The 24,843-nt window shown below is 37.4% G+C and overlaps 3 protein-coding genes across 3 annotated transcripts in view; 1 reads left to right on the top strand and 2 right to left on the bottom strand.

The window, feature by feature from the left end:
* The first annotated feature begins 628 nt into the window (after positions 1-628).
* Positions 629-8,867, top strand: LOC131665422 (poly [ADP-ribose] polymerase tankyrase-1-like). The gene is made up of 6 exons (XM_058937298.1): positions 629-762; positions 834-1,626; positions 1,703-2,009; positions 7,020-7,039; positions 7,118-7,882; positions 7,966-8,867. Exons 2-6 carry the CDS (start codon positions 856-858, stop codon positions 8,767-8,769), a joined length of 2,667 nt encoding a protein of 888 aa, XP_058793281.1. The 5' UTR covers positions 629-762; positions 834-855; the 3' UTR covers positions 8,770-8,867.
* On the bottom strand, positions 3,117-6,022 carry LOC131665338 (serine/threonine-protein phosphatase 6 regulatory ankyrin repeat subunit B-like). The gene is made up of 3 exons (XM_058937177.1): positions 5,858-6,022; positions 5,024-5,786; positions 3,117-4,939 (listed from the first exon to the last, which is right to left on the bottom strand). The coding sequence occupies exons 2-3, from the start codon at positions 5,765-5,767 to the stop codon at positions 4,133-4,135; spliced, it is 1,551 nt and encodes a 516-aa protein (XP_058793160.1). The 5' UTR covers positions 5,768-5,786; positions 5,858-6,022; the 3' UTR covers positions 3,117-4,132.
* Positions 8,868-9,712: 845 nt separating the features above from the next.
* Positions 9,713-24,843, bottom strand: part of LOC131665335 (F-actin-monooxygenase Mical) — a 45,523-nt gene continuing 30,392 nt past the window's right edge. The window contains exons 16-30 of the mRNA XM_058937169.1: positions 24,581-24,783; positions 24,309-24,490; positions 24,106-24,230; positions 19,280-19,540; positions 18,669-19,206; positions 17,034-18,599; positions 16,429-16,959; positions 15,238-15,920; positions 14,743-14,772; positions 13,728-13,869; positions 13,506-13,656; positions 13,324-13,433; positions 13,076-13,249; positions 11,726-12,988; positions 9,713-11,411 (exon numbers count right to left, since the gene is read on the bottom strand). Coding sequence (XP_058793152.1) covers positions 12,708-12,988; positions 13,076-13,249; positions 13,324-13,433; positions 13,506-13,656; positions 13,728-13,869; positions 14,743-14,772; positions 15,238-15,920; positions 16,429-16,959; positions 17,034-18,599; positions 18,669-19,206; positions 19,280-19,540; positions 24,106-24,230; positions 24,309-24,490; positions 24,581-24,783 — 4,977 coding nt within the window. The 3' untranslated portion in view covers positions 9,713-11,411; positions 11,726-12,707. The remainder of the gene's footprint in view (positions 11,412-11,725; positions 12,989-13,075; positions 13,250-13,323; positions 13,434-13,505; positions 13,657-13,727; positions 13,870-14,742; positions 14,773-15,237; positions 15,921-16,428; positions 16,960-17,033; positions 18,600-18,668; positions 19,207-19,279; positions 19,541-24,105; positions 24,231-24,308; positions 24,491-24,580; positions 24,784-24,843) is intronic.

Below are 24,843 nucleotides of genomic sequence, written 5' to 3'. Positions count from 1 at the left end.
AATAATTTGTTAAATACGAGTCAGCTGTAGTGTGCTTCTTTTTAAATAGCTCCGTAAACCAATCAATCAACACTGGTTTTACAGTATTACATAAATCTATTTTTCTTCTCAAGCATATTAAATTTTCTATCTACTCGTACATATTATTGATATACACCCCCATACACTATTAATATCACTCAAATCGTTTTGATAGCCTATTTCGGTCTTAAGACCAATCAAAGCTTTAACCTCATTTCTAACAGTTTCTGCAAATAAAGACAAAGTCAGTGGGATGCCCATATAATAATTATGTATCTAGGGAGAAGAAGCACTGACAAGTCTGTAGCTCGTGTAAATTAATATCCGAGACGAAGACGAGACTGTTTAACACGAGTTATGAGCGTGCCATGTTTTCTTCCGTGGCGTGTTTAGGATTTTTCTTAAGAATATAGAATTATAAAAGTTTTATTTACACACTCGACATACTGCTACTATCACGAGTTGATCATTTTGCTTTAACCTATTTACTCATATTAAATAGATTATAATTTTAATATTACTTATCTCTTAATATCTTATCAAGAAACTAAATCTGTATTCCGCTTATACGATATGAATTAAGTATTAATATGAATACTGGTTAACGAAGCGAGAACTATATGTATATCAGAAATATTAGTCCTGAATATTCACTCTTTTCTCTCTCGGACAATATTGGTCATGGCATCGTTTATGGCAAGAATGTGTTGACGAAGTGATTATATTTTTCGTTTATTATCGGTAAGTTGGACCATTCATGCTCATTAGATGCATTCACATTTTTATAGGCATTGGTTTTTCGCGCTTGCTAGGTACATCTATCATGTCAATCACATGGACGAAATCTGTAACGCAGTGCCTTTCAAGAAATTCAAAATGATTCAGTGTAGATCTGAAAATACATCAGAGAATGATAAAAAATTAAGACAAATGAGGAATGAACGACATCTTGAGCTCACACTATTGAGAAAAACAGTTGAATCGGGAGACATAGCTAAGGTAAAGGAACTTCTCAAGCAGCAGCCTCCGCTGAATTGTAGAGTGGGCGGTCTTATGCTTTGGCACGCAGTGTCGCATAATCATTTAGAAATTGCGACGATGTTGGTCGACGCGGGTGCGGATCTCTTCGTAAGAAAAGAGTCGGACGACAGTGAGTCCAGTTTCCTTCACGTGCTCATGAGCAGTAACGACCCGAGGCATCATCGACTGGCTGTGCAAATGATGAATCGTGGTGCTGACGTGAACGCTGCTGACGAGCACTACTTAACAGTTCTGCAGACCGCGCTTCTGGCAAAATCTCCTGCCAAGTTGATCACAGAAATTGTGAATCACGGGGCTGATGTGAATATTTCTTCCATAATGAATGCCACTGAGTATTTGGATTCGCGCGAACTATTGATGTTGCTTGTCGATAAATTTTTGAACGTAGGAAGTAGGAGTCGGCTGGTTGAAAGGCTATTGTTGCGCTGTGGTTATACGGAACAAGACGAGACCCGCATATTACCAATTGTCCAAAAACTTTTGGACGAAAAATTGCCTGTCGCTGAGATAAATAGGAATGGCAGTACGCTTGTAGCTGCCGTACACTCGGGAAAGATTCAAATGGTAGTTTCATACGACTGATTTCTACGCGAACTTCATTCTCGCGTGTATTTCAACAATTTTTCGCTGCTATTTGCAGGTTAAATTACTCATAGAATATGGATTTGACGTGAACACTTCGGGCATTTCACCATTGTACGAAATACTGGACTGTATATTGCCAATTAACTCCGAACCAGTAGGCGAGTTGCCATTGTATGCAGCATCAGCATCGGATAGACCAGATATCACCAAACTTTTGATTGCGGCTGGTGCAGAAATCAATACTCCATCATCGTGTTCGGTATTTTACACGGGCTATCCTCTTCACGCCGCGTGTGGAAGGCGAAATGAGGAAAATATTCGGTTATTATTGCGTCACGGAGCTGACGTCAATCTTATGGATAGTCGGTTTCGAACTCCGTTTTCTATAATCAATTACATCGAATACCCGACCGAACTGCATCGATTGCTCATCAAGAATTTTGCGCTTTTAGAGAGCAAGAACAAGACAGTTAACAAGAGTGATTCGAAGATGGTACTGAACTGCCCTGAAATGCACGAATACTATACTCTGTGCATGAATGAATTGAGAAGAATGAAAGCGTTAAAAATTATTCATAAAATTTTCTTCTTTTCCATTTTCACGACGAGCGAGAAAGAACTATCCTTCACGACTAGAAATAAATATTTTGTGCAAAACTATAATAGTGAGCAAAAACAAGATATGTTTCCAAATTATTACGATGACATGAACTTTCTATTCGAGAATGCTGAAAAGCGTAGAAAGCAATTACATGACAAAGAAGAAGCCCTTTGCAAATCGTTGCAAAATTATTTGCCATTTATCCCACTGGAAAGAGTTATCTATTATTTATACTTGAATGACCGCGGATAATTTAATTCTTTCGAGTCGTTTTGTAACTTGACAAAATAAGATGCAATAACTTTTGTATAGTTGAAATTGAATGTATTCGTGATGAATTTTGTGAATAGTGGATAAATTTTCAACTGAACAACCACAACAGCAAGCGCTGATCCTACAGTAAGGAAGGAGTCGATCCGAGGGAGAACTGAGCTTTGAACGATTATTTACTACGTTTCAAATTGTTAAATGTTTAATATTTTCATTACTGAAATCTATGAAATATTTGTTTCCGGTTATCATCAATGTAGAATCATTATTTTGCTAGCGAATCGGAAAAGGTCCTCTGTATTGTACGATACGTAGCGCGCATGGAGATTGTTACTTTAATTAGAAACACTGTGTACTCGCGTTCATATCACGCATACGTTAACGTACAAGTATATCTGCGTATGAATATATACTGAGAATGAACACGACTAAAATATCAATTGCAGCTCGACTATTTGAACAACATAACTTTTTGAAACGTTTACAAATAAGGTGAAGGAGTCTTAACATCGATTTCTATATTGAAGAAATAAAATTTTTTATACTTTTGATAATTTGTATTTTTAGCTATTTAATTCGGTTTCCCGAAACAATCTATAGAAAATATCTTATAAAACGGCTCTGAAATTCGAAAAGAACCTGAGAAATCATTATTTTTCAAGCACAATTGTCTCGTTTTGTGATTACTATCAACTATTCTATTAAATAGCCTATCTATCATCAATCACCTTACCTTAACAAATATTTCATCCAAAATTACATAAAAAAGTACTTTTTTCAAAATAAGATTATTACCTATGTGTCTAAATAAATACCCATGGCAAGGCTTTTCACAACAAGGTTCAATCTCATATCTGTAATTTGAAAAGGTACTATTTCAGCGTTCTCTGTGCTCTATTCTAGGTTATTATTTCAGCTGTGCTCCCCTCCTCACCCCCTCTCAAATTTTAAGTAAGTACACTTATATATAATGTCGCCGTGAGTTTGCCATTCACAAATTTTCCGTTTAAATTATACTTATTTATTTTGGGTAAGAGCCATGAGTTCTCGATTATTTAAAAAAAATACTACAAGTAAAAATTTATATTAGTACGACAGCTGAGATCGAATCTTATTGTAAATATCAGTTTTGATATAACTTAAAAATCCTCAATTTTTTTTTCTAAACATTTTCTAAATATTGGGAAAAGATTCAAATAATCGAGTGTTAATACTTTGCATTTATATTAAAAATAGAATTGACGTGTTTCTATTAGCATCTACTTTATTTTTTGTAGATTAAATGGTTCGATTATGTTATTATTACAGTTTGTTTATAAATAAAATTTCATTTATGACTGTCAATCTATAAAATGTCGCATTGAACAATAGAGAGGATTCTTCCCTACCAATTAATAAAATGATAATCCTACAGTCATAAAAACCAGAGTCAAATATTTCATTATTTCAATAGTGAAATATCGACAGTTCCGCCTTAGATCCCATAGTTTACGGGCCACAAGATCAAAGTTAGCTGTTGTTGTTCGAATGATAATTGATATGTCATCACAATGACATTCAATTTCGATTACGTCAAAGTATTACACTCCACTCTGTCAAGTGACATAAATTAAGTTAAAATTCGCTATCCACGTAGAAGTAATAGATAATTCTTTCCAGTGGGAGATTTGACAAGCGAGGCAGAAGTAGCTTGTAAAGGAGTTTTTCTATGACGTTCAGTTTCCTTCTAAGCTTTGCAGCAAGCTCAAATTCAAATCTGATCTCGTCATAATACTTTGGAAACAGCTTTCTTGTTAGGTTATTAGTATATTTTTTCACGAAATGTCGACTTCTAGTCTGGAAGGCTAATTCTCGCCTATTCATTTCAAAAATGGAATAATAGGAAAAGCCAGGCAATAAAACTGTATTTTTTATAGTATCCAATTCTGTCTTACAGTCATCAAAATAGGTTTGCATTTCAGAATGACAGTGCACGTAATTCATATCTTGATCTGAGACTACTTGTTTTTTATCACGTAAAAGTACGAAGTACCTGATGAACGATCGATATTGTTTGGTTATCTGTTCAAGACACGTACTCGATGTGAGTACAGTAAACGGTGTTCGATTACTATTGTCGAGAAGATTGACGTTGGCCCCGTAACGCAATAATAACTGAATGTTTCCTAGATGTTGCTTATTGCAGGCGGCATGAAGAGCAGTGCCATAGTTAGACAGTGCATCAATTTTCGCACCAGCTTCGAGTAGAAATTCGACCATATCCGTTCTTGTCGAACCTGCTGCTACACTTAATGGTAATTCATCGTATTTAGCCGGTGTAGAGAAGCTCGCGTACGAAGTTATCGAACCTCCGTGATCCAGGGTTATAAAACACTGCGATGGCTCGTTAGGGTCGAATCCATATTCTAGAAGTAATCTCGCCTGTAAACAACAATGAACAAGTACTCAGATACCGGCAATAAAATTGCAGCGAAAAATCTAAATCGGACGTTTTACAGTACTTACTACTTCAAACTTGCTCATCTGCAGGGCTCGTACCAACGTGCTGCTTTTCTCCTCTATGCTAGAAACTGGTACGTTTTTATTCAAAAGCTTCTTGACAATTGGCAATACGCGGTCCTCCGATAGTGACGAAAAGCAACAGCGTCTCAGTAACTCTGAAACGTGCTTGCTCTTGCTTGGCACAGTGCTTAATTTACGGACGAGCATAGGTATAAGTTTGTCCGCGTTCGGGTGCTCGATCGCTTTCATAACGTGAACGCTGTACACTTGAGCTCCGTGTCTCAGGAGCTGTTGAATCAGCAAACTCGGAACTTTTTGCTCGATAGCACACTGAAGCACTGATCTATCACTGTTGTCTTCGGCGTTCACTTCAGCGCCACGTTCCATCATGTGCATTGCCAGTCGATGGCGCCATAGATCTTTACCGTCCATCAGTGTGTGAAGCAAGGTCATGTTACCCGGTCCCTTCACGTTAAGATCTGCACCCGCATCGACCAGCATCGACGCGATTAGCGGATTGCCATCCATTATCGCATCCCAAAGAATCATACCGCCCGCCGTGCAATTTAGCCTAGGGCCTAGCTTCAAAATACAACTCACCCATGATTCTTGTCTTAAATAAACTTTTCTCTTTAACACTTTAAACAATTTTCTTTGGTATTTTGACATTCGGCGTAATTCTTGTATAAATAGTATGGACTCTACAGAAGTGTCAGGGTTGGAAACCCTGCTAGAGCCTGTGCCCATGTTTCCTTGATAACCGTTCCTACCGATATAAACAAGCAAATTCCCTTAATTACGCTGATGCATCCAACGAGTATCAACGGCCCAACTTACCGATAACCAATCAAGAAAACAATCTTTTCGTCAATACATTCTTACCATAGACAATGGTAAAATAAAACTTGTCCAACGCGTAGTTAGCATTAACTAAGAATGAGCATACATGGCTAATATTTCTCATGTATATGTACATACTGTTCTTGCTAAGCCAGTCACCGTTAAGACTAATATAATTGATCCAAGTTCGAAAGCATGGCGCAGAGTAAGCATCTTAAGAAGCTACCAAGAAGCGAGTGATACTAAAGTTGTAATCCATTCAAGATGAGTAGCTAGCTTAACGTGTTACAATGGCCCAAAAATAGTATTAAGAATGGAATAAATTAATTGTTGGACGTTTACAGAAAAAAGAACGAAGGAATTCAAGAAGCTGCATTGCTTGAGAATAAACATTTCGTAAAGCGACGTTCTACGGATAAGGGCTGTCAACGTCCTTTCCCAGCTGGCCAAATTCACAGTAGGTCATTTTTCGCCATCTCGCCAGGTAACTGCCTTAGATAACAATTGCCACTTTTTGACCCTTCTGTGTCGTCCGCGAAAGCTTAAACAAGCACCCCCAAAGTCATTCTATCTTCCTGTTCTATTTTCCGTTGTTCAGTAGGCGAACGGATAACCTTTCTTCCGAATTTCCAAATGCATTCAGGACTAACTGAAACGCAGTTGCTTCTAGTTCTTATCCGCGACAGAGCTGCAAATTAAACTTCGCAATCACCCGTAAAAAATGCAACTCAAAAATGCAAATCACGACTGCCTAGTTTTTACGGCAAGTAAGGAATGATTGTAATTTTCACCTTTATTCAAGAATAGTGGTATTGTCATGTTAGAATATTGCTTTCTATTTACGTGAAATGAATATTGTCAAACAATGCAGGTTCATGAATTTTTTTTAATTTCTTTTAATGATCAATTTGCCTCTTATTCTAGGTTCATTAAAGTCTTTCACGTTGAACGATTAAATCTACTTATCTACTTAAATGGATTAATTCCAGAATTACCTACTGCTGAATAGCTACTTAAGCGACTCAGTCTGCGCCATGCTTTCGTTGTGGATTACGCTTAGCGAGAACTGTACGCATATCAGAAGTATTGGTTCTGACTATTCATTCTTATGCTAAGACGTCATTTCATCGCAAGCCTGTATCTCTTAAATGTACCGAAGAACATTTGTTTGACCAATATCGTTATTGGTAACGTTAAGCATTAATATTGGTTAGGTGTGTCAAGATTGTGACGGAGATTCGCTTTTTGTGTTTGTAGGTGTGCGTGGACATGGGTGGATGCTTGAGCAACGAGTTTTGCCTGCCCCCCGATATAACTCAATATGAAGAGAAATCCAGAAGAAAATTGATGTTGCAGCAACAATCATGTCAACTGAGAGTGTTAAGAGGTGCAGTAATATCAGCTGACAAAAATGGAGTGCGAGAACTGCTTTGGTACCGTCCTGGGCTCAATAGTACAGAGGGCGGTATGATTCTTTGGGATGCAGTGTCTCTGGACGAGATAGAAATCGCCTCGATGTTGGTCGACGCGGGTGCAAATCTCGACGTGAAAGGACCGATCGTCGGAGGTCGTTCCAATTTCCTTCACGTGCTGGTGAAAAATAACAACCCGAGGCATTATCGACTGGCTGTGCAAATGATGGAATACGGCGCTGACGTGAACGCTGTTGACGGCCATGACGTGACAGTTCTGGAGCGTGCCCTTGAAGCCGGACCTGTCATCGAATTGATCAAAATACTTATGAAATATGGAGCTCGCGTGAATAGTTCGGCCATAATGACGGCTGTCGAGCGCTCCCTTCCAAAGAACCTACTGATTTCGCTTGTCAATGCGTATTTCGACGTAGAAACAAGATCAGAGCAAATTGAAGATTTACTATTCCGCTGTGGCCGTATCAACGTTGTTGAAAGTAAAGTATTACCGGTTGTCGAGATGGTTTTGGACAAAAATTTATCAGTGGCCCAGATAAATAGGAGTTGTAATACACTGGTAGCAGCCATACGTTCGGGAAAGACTAAAATGGTGATTAGGTCTACAAAACACCTGATTTTTAATGAAATTCCAAGGTGACGCCGACTTAAATATCTCTTTATTGTTATTTATAGGTCAAATTACTTATAGACTACGGATTTGACGTGAATGCACCAACAGCAGGGGAGACACCACTATATGGAATATCCAAAATTAACATACCACTTCAAGTCGCAACGGCAGGTGAGTTGCCATTGTACGCAGCATCAGCATCGGATAGACCAGAGATCAGCAAGCTTTTGATCGAGGCTGGCGCAGAAATCAATACTGCATCGTCGTATTCAATATATTACACGGGCTACCCTCTTCATGCCGCGTGTGGAAGGCGATGCGAGGAAAACATTCGGTTATTATTGCGTAACGGAGCTGACGTCAATCTTACGGATAGTCGGCTTCGAACTCCGTTTGCCATGATTAATTACTTTGGATACGTGACCGAATCGCACAAAATGCTCATTAGGCATTTTGCGCTTTTAGAGAGCAAGGAGAAGACAGTTAACGAGAGTGATTTGAATCTCGTACAGGACTGCCCTGAAATGCTCGAGTACTATTGTCTGTGCATGGATGAATTGAGAAAGATGAAAATGACAAAAATCATCGATGACGTTTCCTACTTTTGTCTTTTTACAGCGAGTAAGAATCGACTGTGCTACATGGTTAGAAGTCAATATTTTGTAAAAAAATATGCTATGCAAAATATACAGGTTATGTTTCCAAATTATTACGATGACATGACCTTCGTATTCGAGACTGCTGAATATCATAGAAGGCAATTGAACGACATAGAGGAACTCCTTTACGAACAATTACTCAGTCGCTTGCCCAATATTCCAATAGAAAGAATTATCTATTTTTACTGCTTCAACCAAAACGAATGAATAAATTTGTTTGAATCTTTTTGTAATTTGTAAATTGACTGAATAAAATGCAATGAATTTGGTGTAGTTGAAATAGTGATACCATTGCGATGACACGTCATCAAACATCGCTGAAAACAATAGTCAACTTTGAACCCACAGCCAGCAAGCTAATTCCTCTCAAGAAGGAATTAAATATGTTGCATCGATTAATTGCCGATGTTCTTGAAGCTCTTGTAGACAAGCGATTGTATTGCTCTTCGCTATTCTTAGTGCATCTCTCTTGATTCCTCATTAGAAAGTATCATAATATAAAAGCTAGCGTAGCGTAGTCTTTGTTTATCTTGGTAGTTACAAGGAATTAAATTAAAAACGCGCTTGAAAACCAAGACAATCTCTCGCGGATGGTCACCACTTGCTGGATCATCGCTTCCTGCACTTGGTCTGAAGCATCGTTCGGCGATATTTCTGCAGTCAATGCTCACCTCCTGATCGGCTGTATATAGACCTCAAACGAGAGATAGAAGCGAGGCTGGAAAGGCAACAAGATTCTCGTTTCCGAATGTGATATAGATGTCGTATTTTTCTAAAAAATGTGTGGAAAGCGCCAAAAGGACAAAGTTGTACTTAACGGATGTTCAGGTTGGAGATTCTCGTCTCGTATGGCTTTTCAGCATCGCTTCACTCGGGCGTTAACTTCATATGAAAAAATAATCTACTTTCCCGTACCAGTTAGCTAATGTACCAAAAATTTCAAATAACGAGCTACACCCTTGCGAAAATCAACTACTTAGCGCAATCCCATCGTCATTTACTTATCCGAGATCAATTACTTCACATTCAAATAAATTATAAACATAAAAACAAAATAATCATTAATTTTAATAGCTCCCTCCAAAGCAAATACATTAGAGTTTACAGGTAAAATAAATAAATAGATATTGTTTTCATATAAAAGCATTTATTCAAATCAGCGCAGTGGTAGACAACATAAGTAAAATATTTGGCTGCTCATGTCATGTTAGTAGTCTTGACAGTTACATTCAATCGCAACTTAGCACTTACAAATTCCACAATTGCTTTTTTTGACTGCAATATTAATCGTTACATTTGTACAAATCATACAAGACTTAAATTCACATAATTAAAAAAAAACAGAAATATATACAAAATCGTGCCCTTGATTCCATATAAAAAAATTAATAAAAAAATCATTGAATCTTTAACATCGATTTCAATATTATCAACATCTAATTATTCTTTAACAAATTTTACACTGATTTCCACGGGCCAGGAATATTATTATTCCATTCCAACTTTGATAAGAATAATTATTATGACTTTTCCATTCGACTAGGTTTCATTTATCGATAAATGTTAAGAAATAATAAAATATCAATCACTGCCTCTATAATTGTCAATTTTCAGTATACATGATTAAGTCACATTATCATTTATTTATTTTTTGTTGCAAGTATCCCTTAAACGTTTACAAATACAAAATATTTGAGTTTATTAGATCAAGTTATTCTGCAACTAGTTATTTAGCGCTTTTAAAACAGTGATCCATTAAAGTTTCACTTGACAATACATTGACATTTTTAACTACGTTAAAAGACGTATATAAGACACGTAACTCTTAAATTCCCAATTATCACCGATTTTATACACTCAGATTAAATTAGAATCCACACCGAGATAAAGGATGGCAGCGTGCGATAAAAAATTGCATCTCTCTTTTTAAAAAATCACGATGAAAATTGTTATACAAATCGAAAAGTTTTATATAACAAAAATATCAAAACTATTACAAAACAATTATATTGTTATCGGACAATATCAATTGCTTTTCTTAAGGCTTCAATTTAGATTTGAAATATTTCATTATTTCCAATCCTTTTGATGCGTATCTCTTTATAACACTTCATTTTTTGATTCTACATTAGACTTTCTTCAAATCTAGCAGTTCATATCAAAAGTAATGAATTAAAGTCTTACCTGATGTCTTTAAAGAAAACATTAAAAATACATTTTTAGGATACATGAATAGTTGATTATCGTTCGTTTGTTTAAATTTAAGAAGAAACATAATTATCGTTTGCGTACAAAATTGACTATACAATGTTAACTACATTCTACAACAATCAATATTCTTTTTTAGCTTTTAAACTACAACTCCAGTCTCTTCGCGAACATAAAAATAGACTTGTTATGTTATTCAATTCACAGAATATACATTTCACGCATTTTACATTCACGTCCCTACATTTCACTCATCAAAAATATGTTTATCTCTCTTTATCTTTCGTTACTTCCAAACCTATCATTCATTGGTATCATATTTAATTATAGTACCATATATTTTAGTGCCCTGTGTAAAGAACATTAATTCATTTTTTAGAAGCTAAAATTAGCTATCATTTTTTTTTAAATTCATCTTACGTAATTCCAAAGTGCGAAATTTTCATAAATTATGAAATTGAAAAAAAAGGGTCAGCTCTTGTTAATCCTCAGTCGTCTATGTATATGATGTAAAACCATTTTATACGCAATACTGTTTGGAATACTAAACAGAATACTTAGAGCCACGTTTGTTCAAGGGTGTCAATTGTAGGCCTTTCGATAACATCTGTGCCTCGAGATCCCGATCTTCATCTTGATACCTGAAACAGTACAAAAAGATTTACAAATAATCAATCATTATACGCCGACGTAATAAAAATAAGAAGGCTTTCAACCGTATAATAAGACATCACGTGCAAAAAAAGCTTTTACGAATTTTTCATCGCAAAACAGATAAAAAACATACAGATTTAAACTTCTCACACTAAGAATATAAGTTATACAGTCATCTTACATTTTCAAATGATTCATTACAAAATATTTTCGATCTATTAGTACGTACGTGAATTACTATTACTAATGCTTAAAAATTTTTATTATCAACTTTATCGATCAGCGACAAGCACCAGCTTACCAGTGGGTCTCTCAAGTACAACTGCACAGACACGTGCAAAAGTAAGCGAAGCCGTGCGTATGCCCTAGTACCCTCTGCCCGAAAGGTTCATTTTTTCAAAATGATCGAGGATAATCTTTTTTTTTTCTTTTGGTATCTCAAGACGTTGATACTTATGTGTATGTTTTTTGATGATTGGATAACATGTACAGAAAGTTGTGAATCAATATAAAGCAGATGTACGAGATGACTTCCCAAAAAATGTATTTTAATTCTTTTCTATATAATTTAAGCAAAGGGAGCAGGCTTATTTGTAGACAAAATAAAAAAAAATATAGTTAAATAGATGTTTTTTTTAAATATACTTCTCAGAATTTTGAATGCGATTAAGAAACGTCTACTCTAGAGTGGTTTAGCGTTTTTAAAAATACTATAGTCTCGCAAAAAAGCATTATTATACAATTCATTATATGCGCAAAAAATTGCTATTAAATATGAAATAAGCATTGCATATAGATTCATATATATCACAGTTGATAAAATCTCGCTTATATTTCGCGTAATTATTTATGTTATATCTTAATACTAAGTATATTTTATACAATTAAAATGCTTTTGATTTTAATCTAATAAGTAAGTTGAACCATGCAACCACACGTGCAAATACGCAAAGGCTCTTTTTAAAAGCCTCATATTTATTAGTATATATTGATTTGCTAATTAGTGTAAAGTATAAGCGTATATATCATTAGATGTAGTGATTAAAATAACAAAATGTTTAAAAAAATAAAGTCACACATTAGAGCAAACGGTGAGAAATGAAGCTATGCATAATATCAAATTTTGCGATAAAAAGTAACAAGACAACGCCCATCGCGTGCCGTGCGAATACAACTCAAGTAAAAGATAATAAGTTAAAACAACAGTGTATCACATACTCGTTAAAAAATGAGGTCAATAATTGCACACAAGATATTAGCACAGTACGCAAGCGTTTATAGTATCAAAAGAAGTTATTGTTTGCGGAGAAAAAGAAATCAGTGATAAAGTATGAAAGACAGTATGCGACTAGAAGAGCAACGATAATGTAGGTGTAGGATAGCCGCGTGGTTGTAGTGAGATTGTAGGGTGCATTAAAAACGAATGTCGGGCAGGAGGGTCTACGCCACCTTTGACGCTCTTCCTCCAGCAAAGCGATCAGTGAGTCGCGTCTCGCTACAATCTCTAACATTTCTGTTAGGATCTCGCCTTCCTTCTTAACGTCGGCCCCTGTTTTCTTCTCATCTGAAAAAATATTCAAAAATAAAATAAAATAAAACAAAACAAAAATTCGTTGAAAGATGAAAAAATATCACGTGATGAAGTTCTTACCGTCATCCGCTAATCTTTCGCGCAGTTCTTGCTGCAATCGTTCGTGACGATCTTCTAGTTGGACTTCTTGGGCCCTCACTAACAACTCTTTCTCGTATCTGCGCAGTTCTGTTCTTTCGCGCATCAGATCGAACCATTCGCGTAGTAAATCGGTTTCTTCACGATCGGAACACTCTAAAAAACCACCAGTTTGTCAGTCGGTACTAATCTTTTTTTTTCCTTGTGCAACTCAGTGATAATTGTATTACCTCCTTCTCCTCTCAAAGCTTTTTCAACGCTGACGCCTCTACCCTCTAATTCCCTCTGTTTAACCTCGGTTTCCTCTAGTTTCCTTTGAATTTCTTGAGCCATTCTTAATCTAATATAATAACCGTAATATTTCAATCGTCACCAATAATTAAAATTTCTTTTGAACAAAAAAATTACCTACCTCTTGAGTTGCGCTTGTCTGGCAATGCGTTTGGCAGTTTTCAATTTACGCGGAATGCTATTACACGAACCGTCGGGAGTATTGGACGTTTTGTTCATTTGTGATGTTGATAGCGCTTGGGTTTTCGATTCCTCATCGGACAAACTATCGTCTGTTGAAAAAACAGTTATTTAGTTCTAATTTTATTTATTCTCCGATAATAAAAATGAAATTAATATCAACCAGATACAGTAGTTGGCATCGTGTAGTTGAGGGGGGGAGGAGGCACTGGCGGTGGACTCTCAATGAAGAAGCTACCCACGTTCAACATACCTTCGCAGACGCTCTTCGGTCTTTTATCGATCTGTGGATTGGTTTTGTCGAGCTGTAAGTACCCAATAAATCAGTATATATAACAGTGATGATTGGACATTCAAACATGACATTTTCTCACTGCTGTGAACAATTACTACTAAAGAGTATTTGATGTGAAAAGAATATTGTTGCAAGGATGATTGACATGACAACTACGTATTTCACAGTGAGAAATGTCGTGTCACAAACTTGAACTTTGAACTAGAATTGAAAAAATGTTACAGTCAAATGTTAGAGGAAAATTTTCAAAAATTTACTATTATCTAATTGAACGATAGCTTGTAAATTTGCCTGGTGAGTTGCGAACATAAAGAATTGTTAAATATTTCAAAGAATTTAGAACATTTTGTAGAAATAATTAAATTGGTCAGAAAAATTTACAAGTGTTTATTCAATGAGAATATAAACTTTCAGCACATATAAAATAAAAACCAACGTGTAAGAAGCATAAAAAAATAATAAAAAAGCATTAACAGGGAAATCAACTAAATAAAAGAAGCGTTATAAGGTTTTTTCTCGTCGTGTGATTTGCATTTTATCATAAAAATATTAACGTTTTTTACACAAATATGTGCAATTAATAATATTATGGTTACGTATTGACTTGGCATATTTTTTTATTATATTTAGTCGTATTATTTAAAAATTAAAAAAATAAGTTGTCTGCCTATGTGTGTACGATATATTACATTTAGGCAATGGTAAGTGCTTAAAAAAAGAAATTAGACTATTGCTGTCCTTGGTTACACACGACAAAATGAAAAAAAGCCTAAACGAAAATGAATACCTGCAATAAAATAATAGAGAATTGAAGTATAACTGGAGGCAACTAAAGATAAAGTGTGATTTTTTCAACGACTACGTATTTTTATAAATTGCTTACATCTGACCCATCCGAATATGACTTAAACAACTGAAACACGTTAAACATAATTTGTAATTGTCGGCTTATACGATGAGCTAGTCTCGATGGAAAAAAAAGAACGGTTTCATCTGTTTTCTTAAATCCACTCTGGTATGCATATAAACTACTCGACGTTCAAAGAAGCGTGCGTACATATCAGAAATTGTAAATGAATAAGTATTACGTAATTTTTTTATTCAAACAATGGCACTTTTTTACAAAATAATAAATTTAACGCGTACCAAGGAGATCGATTATTCGAATTGTTTGTCAAGAACACATGATAATTATGGAAACACTGTAAAAAATGCAAGCAACATGTATAATTAACAAAGCTCATAACGTGACACACTAAAAATATTACATTTTTTACAGTTTTCCCTATGTTTGTCATAAAAAAACAATTCTCCCACATAATATTAACGTACGAGTCACCAGAGCGGATATGCAAAAGTTCAACCATTCGTAACTCACCTTTCCCTTCTCCTTAGATTTCGGTGTCAGTCGAAACATGGACAGTCTGTTATCTTTGCCACCTGACGGTGGCGAGAGCGAATCTTTTTTTTTGAAGAAATCCGACACAGCTTGAATAATACTCTTTCTTCTCTCGGGATCCTTCGACTTCTTCTTATCCCTCTTTCTAACGACGACTTCGTCTTTAGGATCAAGCAACTCATCGAGACTTTTAGCTTCCGGACTAGTTGGATTATTAACTGCTCGCTGCTTCATCGCCATAGACTTGACGTTATCGGTACTCTTGCTAGTCTGCAATCGACCCAAACCAAAACTGTATCGCTTCGCAGTTTTAGACACTTCTTCATCCGTTTCCGACTTCAATTGTCTCCTGGCAACCTTTAAACGCAGCTCTTTGATACGATCTTCAGGACTGAGACCCAAATCTTCGTCGCTTCTCAGTCTGGCACGTTCCCGAGCATCTTGGCGAGCTTTCTCAGCTGTTCGTCGTGCTTCTTCGTGCTTTATTCGTGGTGGTGCTATGGGTGTCTTGAAATCCAATTGCATACGTGACAATTCGGTTGAACTCAGCTTGGTCGGGGTATTAAGCGAAGCAGGCAGCTTCTCGTTACTCTCTACCATGCAGACGCTCGCATAATAGATTGGAAGTGGATTCTCGCAAAACGAACCTGAGAATGAGAAACCTACGTTTGTTTTTCGACTAGAGATTTTGTTTATCAAGCTTTTTGGTGCTTAGTAATATTAAAGGTGTTTTTTTTGTGATGAGGCTATAATAAATTTTTTTGTTTTGGCTCAGTCGTTTGACGTTTGCGTCATTCGATTAATAAACCGATTTTTTTTTCTACAGCGCAAAAAAAGCTTATGTGCATTTTTAAATTCGTGTAAGTATGTGTGTGTAAAGTATATTATGCATATAGTCAAAAGTACGTGAATTATGGTCGAAAATCCAAATTGTCGAGTCTAATTCCTGCTTGCACTAATTTGTCGGAGTTTTTGTTATATTGGTCGTAGAGCGCGCGTTAAAGTATGTACAGTGATAAATCATTGTTCGAAATTTAAACCTGGAAAAATCACAAAAATACGGTTTTATCGAGAATGAAAGTTAAGCAATCTATTTTTCGTGATATTACAGTTTTCTTACTAAAAAATGTAAAATGAATGAATTTTAAAAATTCGTAAAGAATAACTTACCACGTCTAAATTCCGGCGTAACTCTCACAGGACTGCCTTGAGGTGTACCATCACCGATGGACGCAGGTACGAATCTATTGGGTGCCGCGGGTACTTTAATTGGTGGACTGTTCAAGGCCGTAAATGAGCTGGTTCTCAAAGCTCTTTTAGCCTTCTTCTCAGCGGATTTTTGCTTCTGTGCCTCGAGTTTCTCCATCAGTAGATCTTGAATAAGATCTTTTTGCTTTGATCGTTCGCGCGTCAGTTCCTCGAGTTTACGCCTCGATGTCATTGGCGACGAGTTCATTCCGTTAATCATTGATGCCGCCTCTTGAGCTTTGATTTCTTCGGCTACCATTTCAGCAGTGCGAGCTTGCATACTAGAACTGTTGCTACTGCTATTTGGTTTCGAACCCTTACGTTTTGATTTGCGAATGTCTATTGAATCTTTTACATTACTAAACTCTGCTATTCGTGATTGCAGACGTTTTACGTATTCCAAGTAGTCTGGATTGTTCGAGTCTTCGTGCTCCTTTTCTCGATCTTCGGATGCTACAAAATAATTCAATGATTACATCTAAAACTTGTACCGAAAACGAACTGTAACGCATCAAATTTTAACTTACTAAGTTCAGGAGTCTTGGTAGTTTCGCTAGGTGTTTCATCATCCTTTCCACTCAGTTCTCCTCCCATCGGATTACAAGGGCTGGCAAGTACAGTAACCAGTTCACTAGTAGTCGTATCTTCATGAGGCTCGACGATCAGCAAACTATCTTCGTCCATCGATAAACTCATCAGATCTTTATTGACAGCTTCGATTGGTGGCTTTTCAATGTTTCCGTCGTCATCGGTCACTTTGATCTCGCATCGTCTGAGCCGATCTCTTACGTCGTCCATCGTCACCGGATCGAATTCAATAACATTTTGTTCGTTACAAGGAGTCAGTGCATCCGACGATTCTTCCTGTTCTAGTTCAGTCTTGGCAATTGGCGCAGCTGTCTTTATCGGACTGTTGGAGAAGTTGACGAACTCGATGTAACCTCTGTTCTTCGCTTTGGCTGGTTCCTTTAAACTATCTTCTTCTAAAATACTCTCATTATCTGTATCCATGAAACCAATATCTTCTTCGCCATTGGCAAGTAATTTCGAAGCTATTGTACTCGGTACGTTTGTCTTCTCTGCATTTAGTTCTTCTTGCGAGTAATCCAACTCGATATCTGTTAAATCTTCGCCGTTAGCCATTCGTGCGAGAGATGGTCGTTTGCCTTTACCTCGATACTCCGGATTCATATCGTACTCTACGTCTCGCAAATCTTCTGATACGAGATCATCTCCGTCCCTTGCCCACTCGGAGAATTCAGTCTCTGTGTAAGCGGCAGTAGTAACGTCATTCTCTTCCGAGTCATCGTTCTTACTCGACGGTCTTGAACCAAGTGATGTTGGACTGTTGCAAACACTGTGTTTGCTCGAATCTTCTTGTAGTTGTAGTTGCTTCAGATTACTATTTACGAATTCCATATCCTTGATGATCGTCCGAGGGGCCGGTGTAGGAGTCGTCGGTGTAGTCGTTTCCGTTTTGTTAGCATCCTCAAGAAGATATGAACACTCGATGGAGTCAGGTTCGAAAGTCGCTCCATCCTCATTATGTTGTTCGATTTGTTCGTCCAGCAATAAATAACCACCTGTATTATGAATTTGAAGTCTTGGTGGTGAGGACGTCGGCACTGCTGGTTTGTCATTGTCAGCTTCTTCGCTCGAAGACAACGAATCACTGTCAATTTCATCGGAATCCTCGCTACTCGTATCTTCTTCGTCCTCGATCTTCTCCCTGTTTTCTAACTCTTTTTTGTTCTTCTCCCAATTAACTTCAGGTACAACTATAGACGTTTCGTGTAATGGACTTCGAGGTTTCACTTCGTCTTGCTCGTTGTGATCGCTTGCTACTCCACCGTTGATTTGAATTTTCGTTATTATAGCGTCCTCGATGTTTTTCATTTCTACGGTAGGTGTCGGAGTTTCAATTTTCAAATCCATTATATCGGGCTCTTTCGGCGATTCTTTGGTTTCGATTGTCGGCGATAACTTTTCCTCGATTATTACTGACTTCCTGGACGGAGCTCTGATTTCGATTTCTTTCATGTTGCTAGATTCTTTGATGAGGTCAGGAAGATGAACATTTTTGGCATTTAAATCTGTTGAAAAGAAAGAAGAAATTATAATCATCGTTTTATTTGAGTAAATTTGTGAAGAAAAAAACTCACCAGCTGTACTGTTCGCGGAGACTTTTCTATCGAATTGGAAAGCCTTGACAGGGGCAGCGGAGCTAAATAATGTGGACGGCGATATTGGCGACAATGGCGGTTGGTTAACTCCCGTACCACTTGCGCTTGTCCTCAACTTATTTGTGCCTTGCAAGAACGCCTGCATCGTGGGACTTGGCTCCGGTGCTGGATTCAAGAGCTTTTGATGCTGAGATATTGCATCGCTGAGATTTCGCAATCTCGTATCGACGTTCGACGTCGAACCAGACTTCATCACACTACCACCGATTCCCGAACCGCCGAGCAAGTAGCGTTTCTTCAACTCGAGTGATAATTTGGAAGCGATACCCTCGGTCGAATGTGTACGGTTGAGTAAATAATCGCCTTTACGTGGGTTGATCAGTGGTGTGGTTGTGACAATTCTCGAGCTCGTTTGCGCTGTGCTGACGTTAGAATTAAGCTCGTTGTTCTCGTTGCGACGCTTTGCCGTTGCCGCTTCGTTCAAGGCATTCAATTTCGAGTATTGCTGTTGCTGTTTCTGTGAAGATGACAACAATTATCGTATTTTTGAATCGTGAAATTACGATTGCGATCGAAGCAGCCAAGCTCACCGATAGTTGCTGTTTTTTGTTGCTCTGCTCGTTCTTCATTACATTGCCGTTCACTGAATTTCCAATAACTTTACTCTTCACTTGTACTTTCTTAGGCTCGACATAATCCCCGCGAGTTTTTCTCACGTATGAGTCGTTGATCGATGGAATCTCGTGCTGCGTTGGTGTTGTACCATCGTGTTCAAACTCCGAATCGGTTGAAATTTCCGTAGCTGAATTCTCCTCTTCGCTGCCTTCCGATGATTCCTCATCCGATGCTATCTGTAGGTAGAAAAGAAAACGAATAGGTATTAGTTACTGTCATTGAATAATCACTTTGAGTTGGGTTATTTCTTGCTTTTCCAAATTTCTTAGATTAATCTACGCCATAAGTTTGCTGCTTAATAAAATACGTCTGTTGATACTTCAGAAATTTAGCTAGCAATTTTGTTGAGAGAACAAATACAGTTATTTGGCTCGTAATCTTAGCATTAACTTTGTAATATATTAGTCCAAATAGTAGATTATACAATAAAGTTTACAGGGAGTAAAAGACAATAAATCGTTTCTCACTTGTGTTTGGCATTTTATAACGAGTGTAAAAAATTCCAAAAGGTATATTTTGAAGTGTATTGTTGAAGTATATATGAGTGTTTTATATAAAAGGTCGATATTGTTTTTTCAGAAAAACAATGATTGTTTATATATCGTTAAAAACACGTTAAAAAATCTGGTACAATGAGTTCAAAAGAAAAATAACAATATATTATATCGATAAGGAGAAGTTGTACAATATTTCGAAGACGATTACAACGAGATTGAGGAGAATAAAAAAAGTAAAAACAATTGTTATTAAACACTTTCAAAAGAGCGGAAAAACGAAAGTTAGGGATAGATGTTATACGCATTTGATAAAAAACAGTAGTTTACATCTTCGTACAACAAGGAATACACTTTGTATATTTTTTAAACAGGCACACACACCATCAGTAAAACGGAACTCAAGAATAACAGTCATGTGAAAATTATGATGTGTTACTGATGGAACGAATGCCAATGAACATTCATAAAGTCATGGCTGGTGGTAATATAGAATGATATAAACGATTATGATTTTGGTGAGATAGTAGAAAAAAATGCCAATTATACATGTGAGCTTTAAGCACTTGTAAACAACACACATAACGAGATTAATTAAATTCAATAAATTCCAAAGTTTTTTTGAGTAAATGAATGTTAGCTTAGTATTTTTTTATATTATCACCGTAAGAGATATTAGTTCACACTTCATTCGATAAAGAAGAAAAAAACATAATTTTGATGGTTTTGTCCTTTACCTTCTCTTTCGCTCTTTCATAATTCCACAATGGCTATATACAAAACTCTAAACTGGGGATGATGTAATTAAACTAATCACCATCAGCCATAAATTTAACAAAACAGTACATGATTTCAATTAGAACCTTTATTTAAATAAAATTTCTGTCACACAGTCTCTGTCGGGAGTTTAAAACTTAGTTTAAAAAGTACTATTGTAAAACGTCGTTTTCTTTTCGATAAAAAGAATACACCATCGTTTTTAATGCATACATCATACTCCGTATTCTCACATAAATGTATATCGCCAACAGTCTCATCAAAAAATCGAACCGAAACGTTCTCTCGACACAAATAAACAATCACGCATTGCAAGATCGCAGATTCCCAATGAAATGATGATAATATGACTAGAGAAGAGGAAGAAAAATAAACGTGTAATAATAAATGACGGGCGATTGATTCAGTCGATTTTTTCACGAAATAACGCATTTTTCCTTCCTGGCACCGCTACCAGCATTACGTGTCGAATCAACGGATTTGAAAGAGCCGGAGAGGGTACCATTCCTCTTACGAAACGACAATGGTGATTCGGGACTTTTAAGTCTCGCGCTTAGACTTTTACGAACTGGTGACGAGCTCGCGCTGGGATTTTCTTCCGGTGGTCTTCGCCGACCTGGACGTTTCAAACTATCACTTGACGACGTAGATAAAGTGTCAGCTGGATAAGTTTCGATACGCGCGGATAGTCGTTCGGGCGTTTTAACTTCTGTTAGGTGGACCGGCAGGAGGTCTTGCTCGTGTACGACAATTTTTTGAATGTTTTGTTTCACCGATTCGATTCGATCGAGTAATGGAGAACGTGAGACTATCGGCGTGAATTGATTTTCCGTTGTGTCCGAGCTTGAGATGATAACTCTTTGAATATCGTTTAGCTTTCTTGCGAGGGATGGTGATTGCGTGCTAGTCTGTTCTTTGGATTTAGACTCCATTGTTCTCTGTTGCTCTTTAACGAGACACGATGATTTTGGCATTGACAATTCTTCTTTTGATTCCAAAGTGTTTTTCGTCACTATTGAACTTGGCTTTACTACTGGCACTTGTTCTTTGGGATTAGTATCGACAGTCTTTTGTTGATTATTCAATTTTACGGGTAACGATGATTTCAACGAAGGCACCAGTTTTTTTGGGTTTCCGTTTACAGTCTTTTGTAAGTCATTTGTTATATTGATTGGCGCCGATGACTTTGGCAGTGGCGCAAGTTGCTTTGGTTTTCCGTTTTGCAAGTCGGTCGTTCCGCTAATCGGTGACGATGATTTCGACAGTGGTCCTGATTCTTTTGGCTTATGATTCACGGCTTTTTGCAAGTCACTCACTTTGTTAGTTGCTACCGGCACTCTCGATTGTTCATTATACTTCTGTGACTTACTTTTGTGTGTAAGTGTCGAAGCAGGATATGTTTCTTTCACGCCATTCTGTTGAGTTCTCGAAGCTGAGGGGGATTTTGGCTTTGGCACTTGTTGCTTCGGTTTAGCGTCGACTTCTTTGTATGTTTGGCTTATTCTGCTACTAGGTGACGGTGATTTCAATAATTCTTTGCCTTGATCGGTCAATTCCTTTACTGGCAATCGTGATTCTGCTTGCACTTCAGATTTTATATCGTTTGATAACTTAGAATGGTTCAATTTACTAACTAATAAAGGTGACTTCAACGTTTCTTTATCTACGATTGAAGTTGACTTATTGGTACCTTTAATAATCTTAGATGCATTAACTTTATCTTCGAGATCTGATGATGTACTTTTAATTATCTGTTTAATCGAATCAAGGCGATCCAGTAGAGGAGATCTTGGAGTTACTGTGTAGACATCAACTTCATTAGCTCTGTCAATCGGATTGTCGAACGATCGCTTTCGATAAATATTACTTTGGGCAGTCGACTGTTTTGTCGACAAATTTGCATCTAATGACATTTTGCGTGATGGTGACGTCGAATTTACTTTTTCTGCTACTTTATCTTCAACTATATTTTTAGCACTTTCGGAAAGTTTTCCTGGTATTACTAAATTTCCATTGACTACATTCGCATTTTCATGATCATTATGCTGTTTTATATCGTACGATAAGATTTGCTTTTGAATATGGCCATTGGAAGACCTCGGCTCAGTTAAACATTCTTTCTTCATATCTTCGAGTGCAACTTGTTTTTTTCCAGCACTATCATTGGAAAAGCTTCTCGTCCCAGCAAAATCTCCATTTTTCACATCATTACCATTGACTAGTTTTCGAGTACTGTCGTGAGAAAACCTTTTCGATATAGCAAAACTTTCATTCTTCGCATCTCCACCCTCAAATTGTCCTATAGCATCTGATAATCTCCTCAATACTGCAGGACTTCCATGTTTCTTTACTACACGTACAACGGGTTTGCTAGCACTATCGTAAGAGAATTTTCGTTGTAGTGCAGGACTCAATTTTCCAACAACACTATCCAACGACATTTTTCTAGGTGGTTTATTCTCTTCGTTTCCGTTCCAATTTATGTACATGTTGGATGATGATTTAGAAGCATTAATCTTCGACACCATATCCGCTACGCTGACTCTAGGGATCTCGCTGTCGTCGCGTGATTTCTTCGCTATCTGTGGTATTTCTATCGGGTCGATAGTGACTTGACTATCGGATAGTCTTCGCTTATCACCGGCGTATTTTAAAAGTTCTAAGCTGATCTTGTTTTGACGTTCGATGCGTCTAAACTCTTCTTCGATTTCATCGAGGTCTAATTCCTCTTCGTTCAATCCGTTCAGGAATTCCAAGTCGCAGTCGTTCTGCATCTTCGCAGCAATCGGTGATGGACTTCGTTCTGAAGTAGGAAGTGGGGCTGATTTAGCCTCGAAACTAACACCAGAGAAATACTTAAGCATATCTATCTTCTCAACTTTATCAGAAAGTTTCGACTTCATCGGCAACTCGACAACTTTAACATTTTCATTTTCTTGCCGTTTATGCGTCTTCTTTTTAGCATCGAAATACTTATTCATCTGCATCTTAGCCGTTTCAGTGGCCAAAGGCTTCAATGCTTCTTTAGCCTCAGCGTCAGCCTTATTTTTCGCCTTCCTCTGCCTCAACTCCAATAGTAAATTATCAAAGGACGTCGGCGCTTCATTAGCCTCCTCCTGCGGCGCGGGCGACTGTTCTTTCGGCACGATTAATTTACTTTCCTCGATAAACGGACACTCGGGAAGTCTTTCAGTCGTTGGGGTTGGCGCGGTCACGACTAATATCGGTCCAGTGTCTTTCGATTGAGATTTATTCAAAACCGTTTCCACTTCGAGCCACGTACTATCGAGATTTTCAATTTTTAATGTCAATGGGGAAGCATCTTCAAACGAGAGGTCGGACGACGCGACTAAATCAGGGAGAGAAGAATTTGTTCGAAGAGGTATCGCGTCGGGTAAGAGGTTACCGCTCTCCGGCTGCTGTTCGACAACGTTATCAGACGCTTGCGTAAGTTGGGCTTGATGCTTCACCTCGGTCTCGCTGCCTGTCTCCGTGTCGCTAATCAGCGGTGGCACCTTCAGCCATACTTCCTTCTTGCGTGCCTCTCGTGCTCGTGCCTCATCCTCATCCTCGGTTGCTGTTTGACTGTCCTCTTCTGCAATTTCATGAGATTGAGGTTTTAGACTGTTTTCTGCGTCAAATTTAATAATAAGATATAAAAAATGTTAATTACCTGAAGTTGTATATTCGTCACTGGAGTCCTCGTACTCGTTGCTTCCTGTGTCAGAATTACCAGCCGCTGGGTGTGGATGCGAATATCGCAAAGTCCAATTTTTAGCAAGTTCTAGCGTTCCTTCGGTCGTCAGAGGTTGATCGATCGCCTCTTCAAATACTTCATTATCGTCATCTGAATCACTGAAATAAAAATATTGTATTAAAAAAAATTGCCATCAATACGTATGTAAATTTATTTGTTTGTTTGTCTTCCTGAATGCTGTAACATACCTCATGTCAGAAATGTCATCACTAGAACCCATTTCAGCGGCAGAGGGTCCGAAATTACGATCGGTCCACTCGTCCTCATCCATGATACTTTGTGCTTCCTCGGCATCCGACATTCCTGCAAGATTTTCAAATTCTATTCTCTCGGGTGTCTGACCGCGATCGAGTAAATCGAGTCCCGAAATTCCTTCCAGTGCCGATTTAGTCTGTAATAAATAATTAGAATTAAGTATAATCGTGATTTTTATGCTCAAACAGTTAGTCAT

This window comes from Phymastichus coffea, unplaced genomic scaffold (assembly GCF_024137745.1).
Source record: "Phymastichus coffea isolate CEN01 unplaced genomic scaffold, Cenicafe_Pcof_1.1 PCOF00050, whole genome shotgun sequence".
NCBI lineage: Eukaryota > Metazoa > Arthropoda > Insecta > Hymenoptera > Eulophidae > Phymastichus > Phymastichus coffea.
The sequence above is the reverse complement of the archived record's forward strand: the minus strand, read 5'-3'. Positions and strand labels throughout refer to the sequence as shown.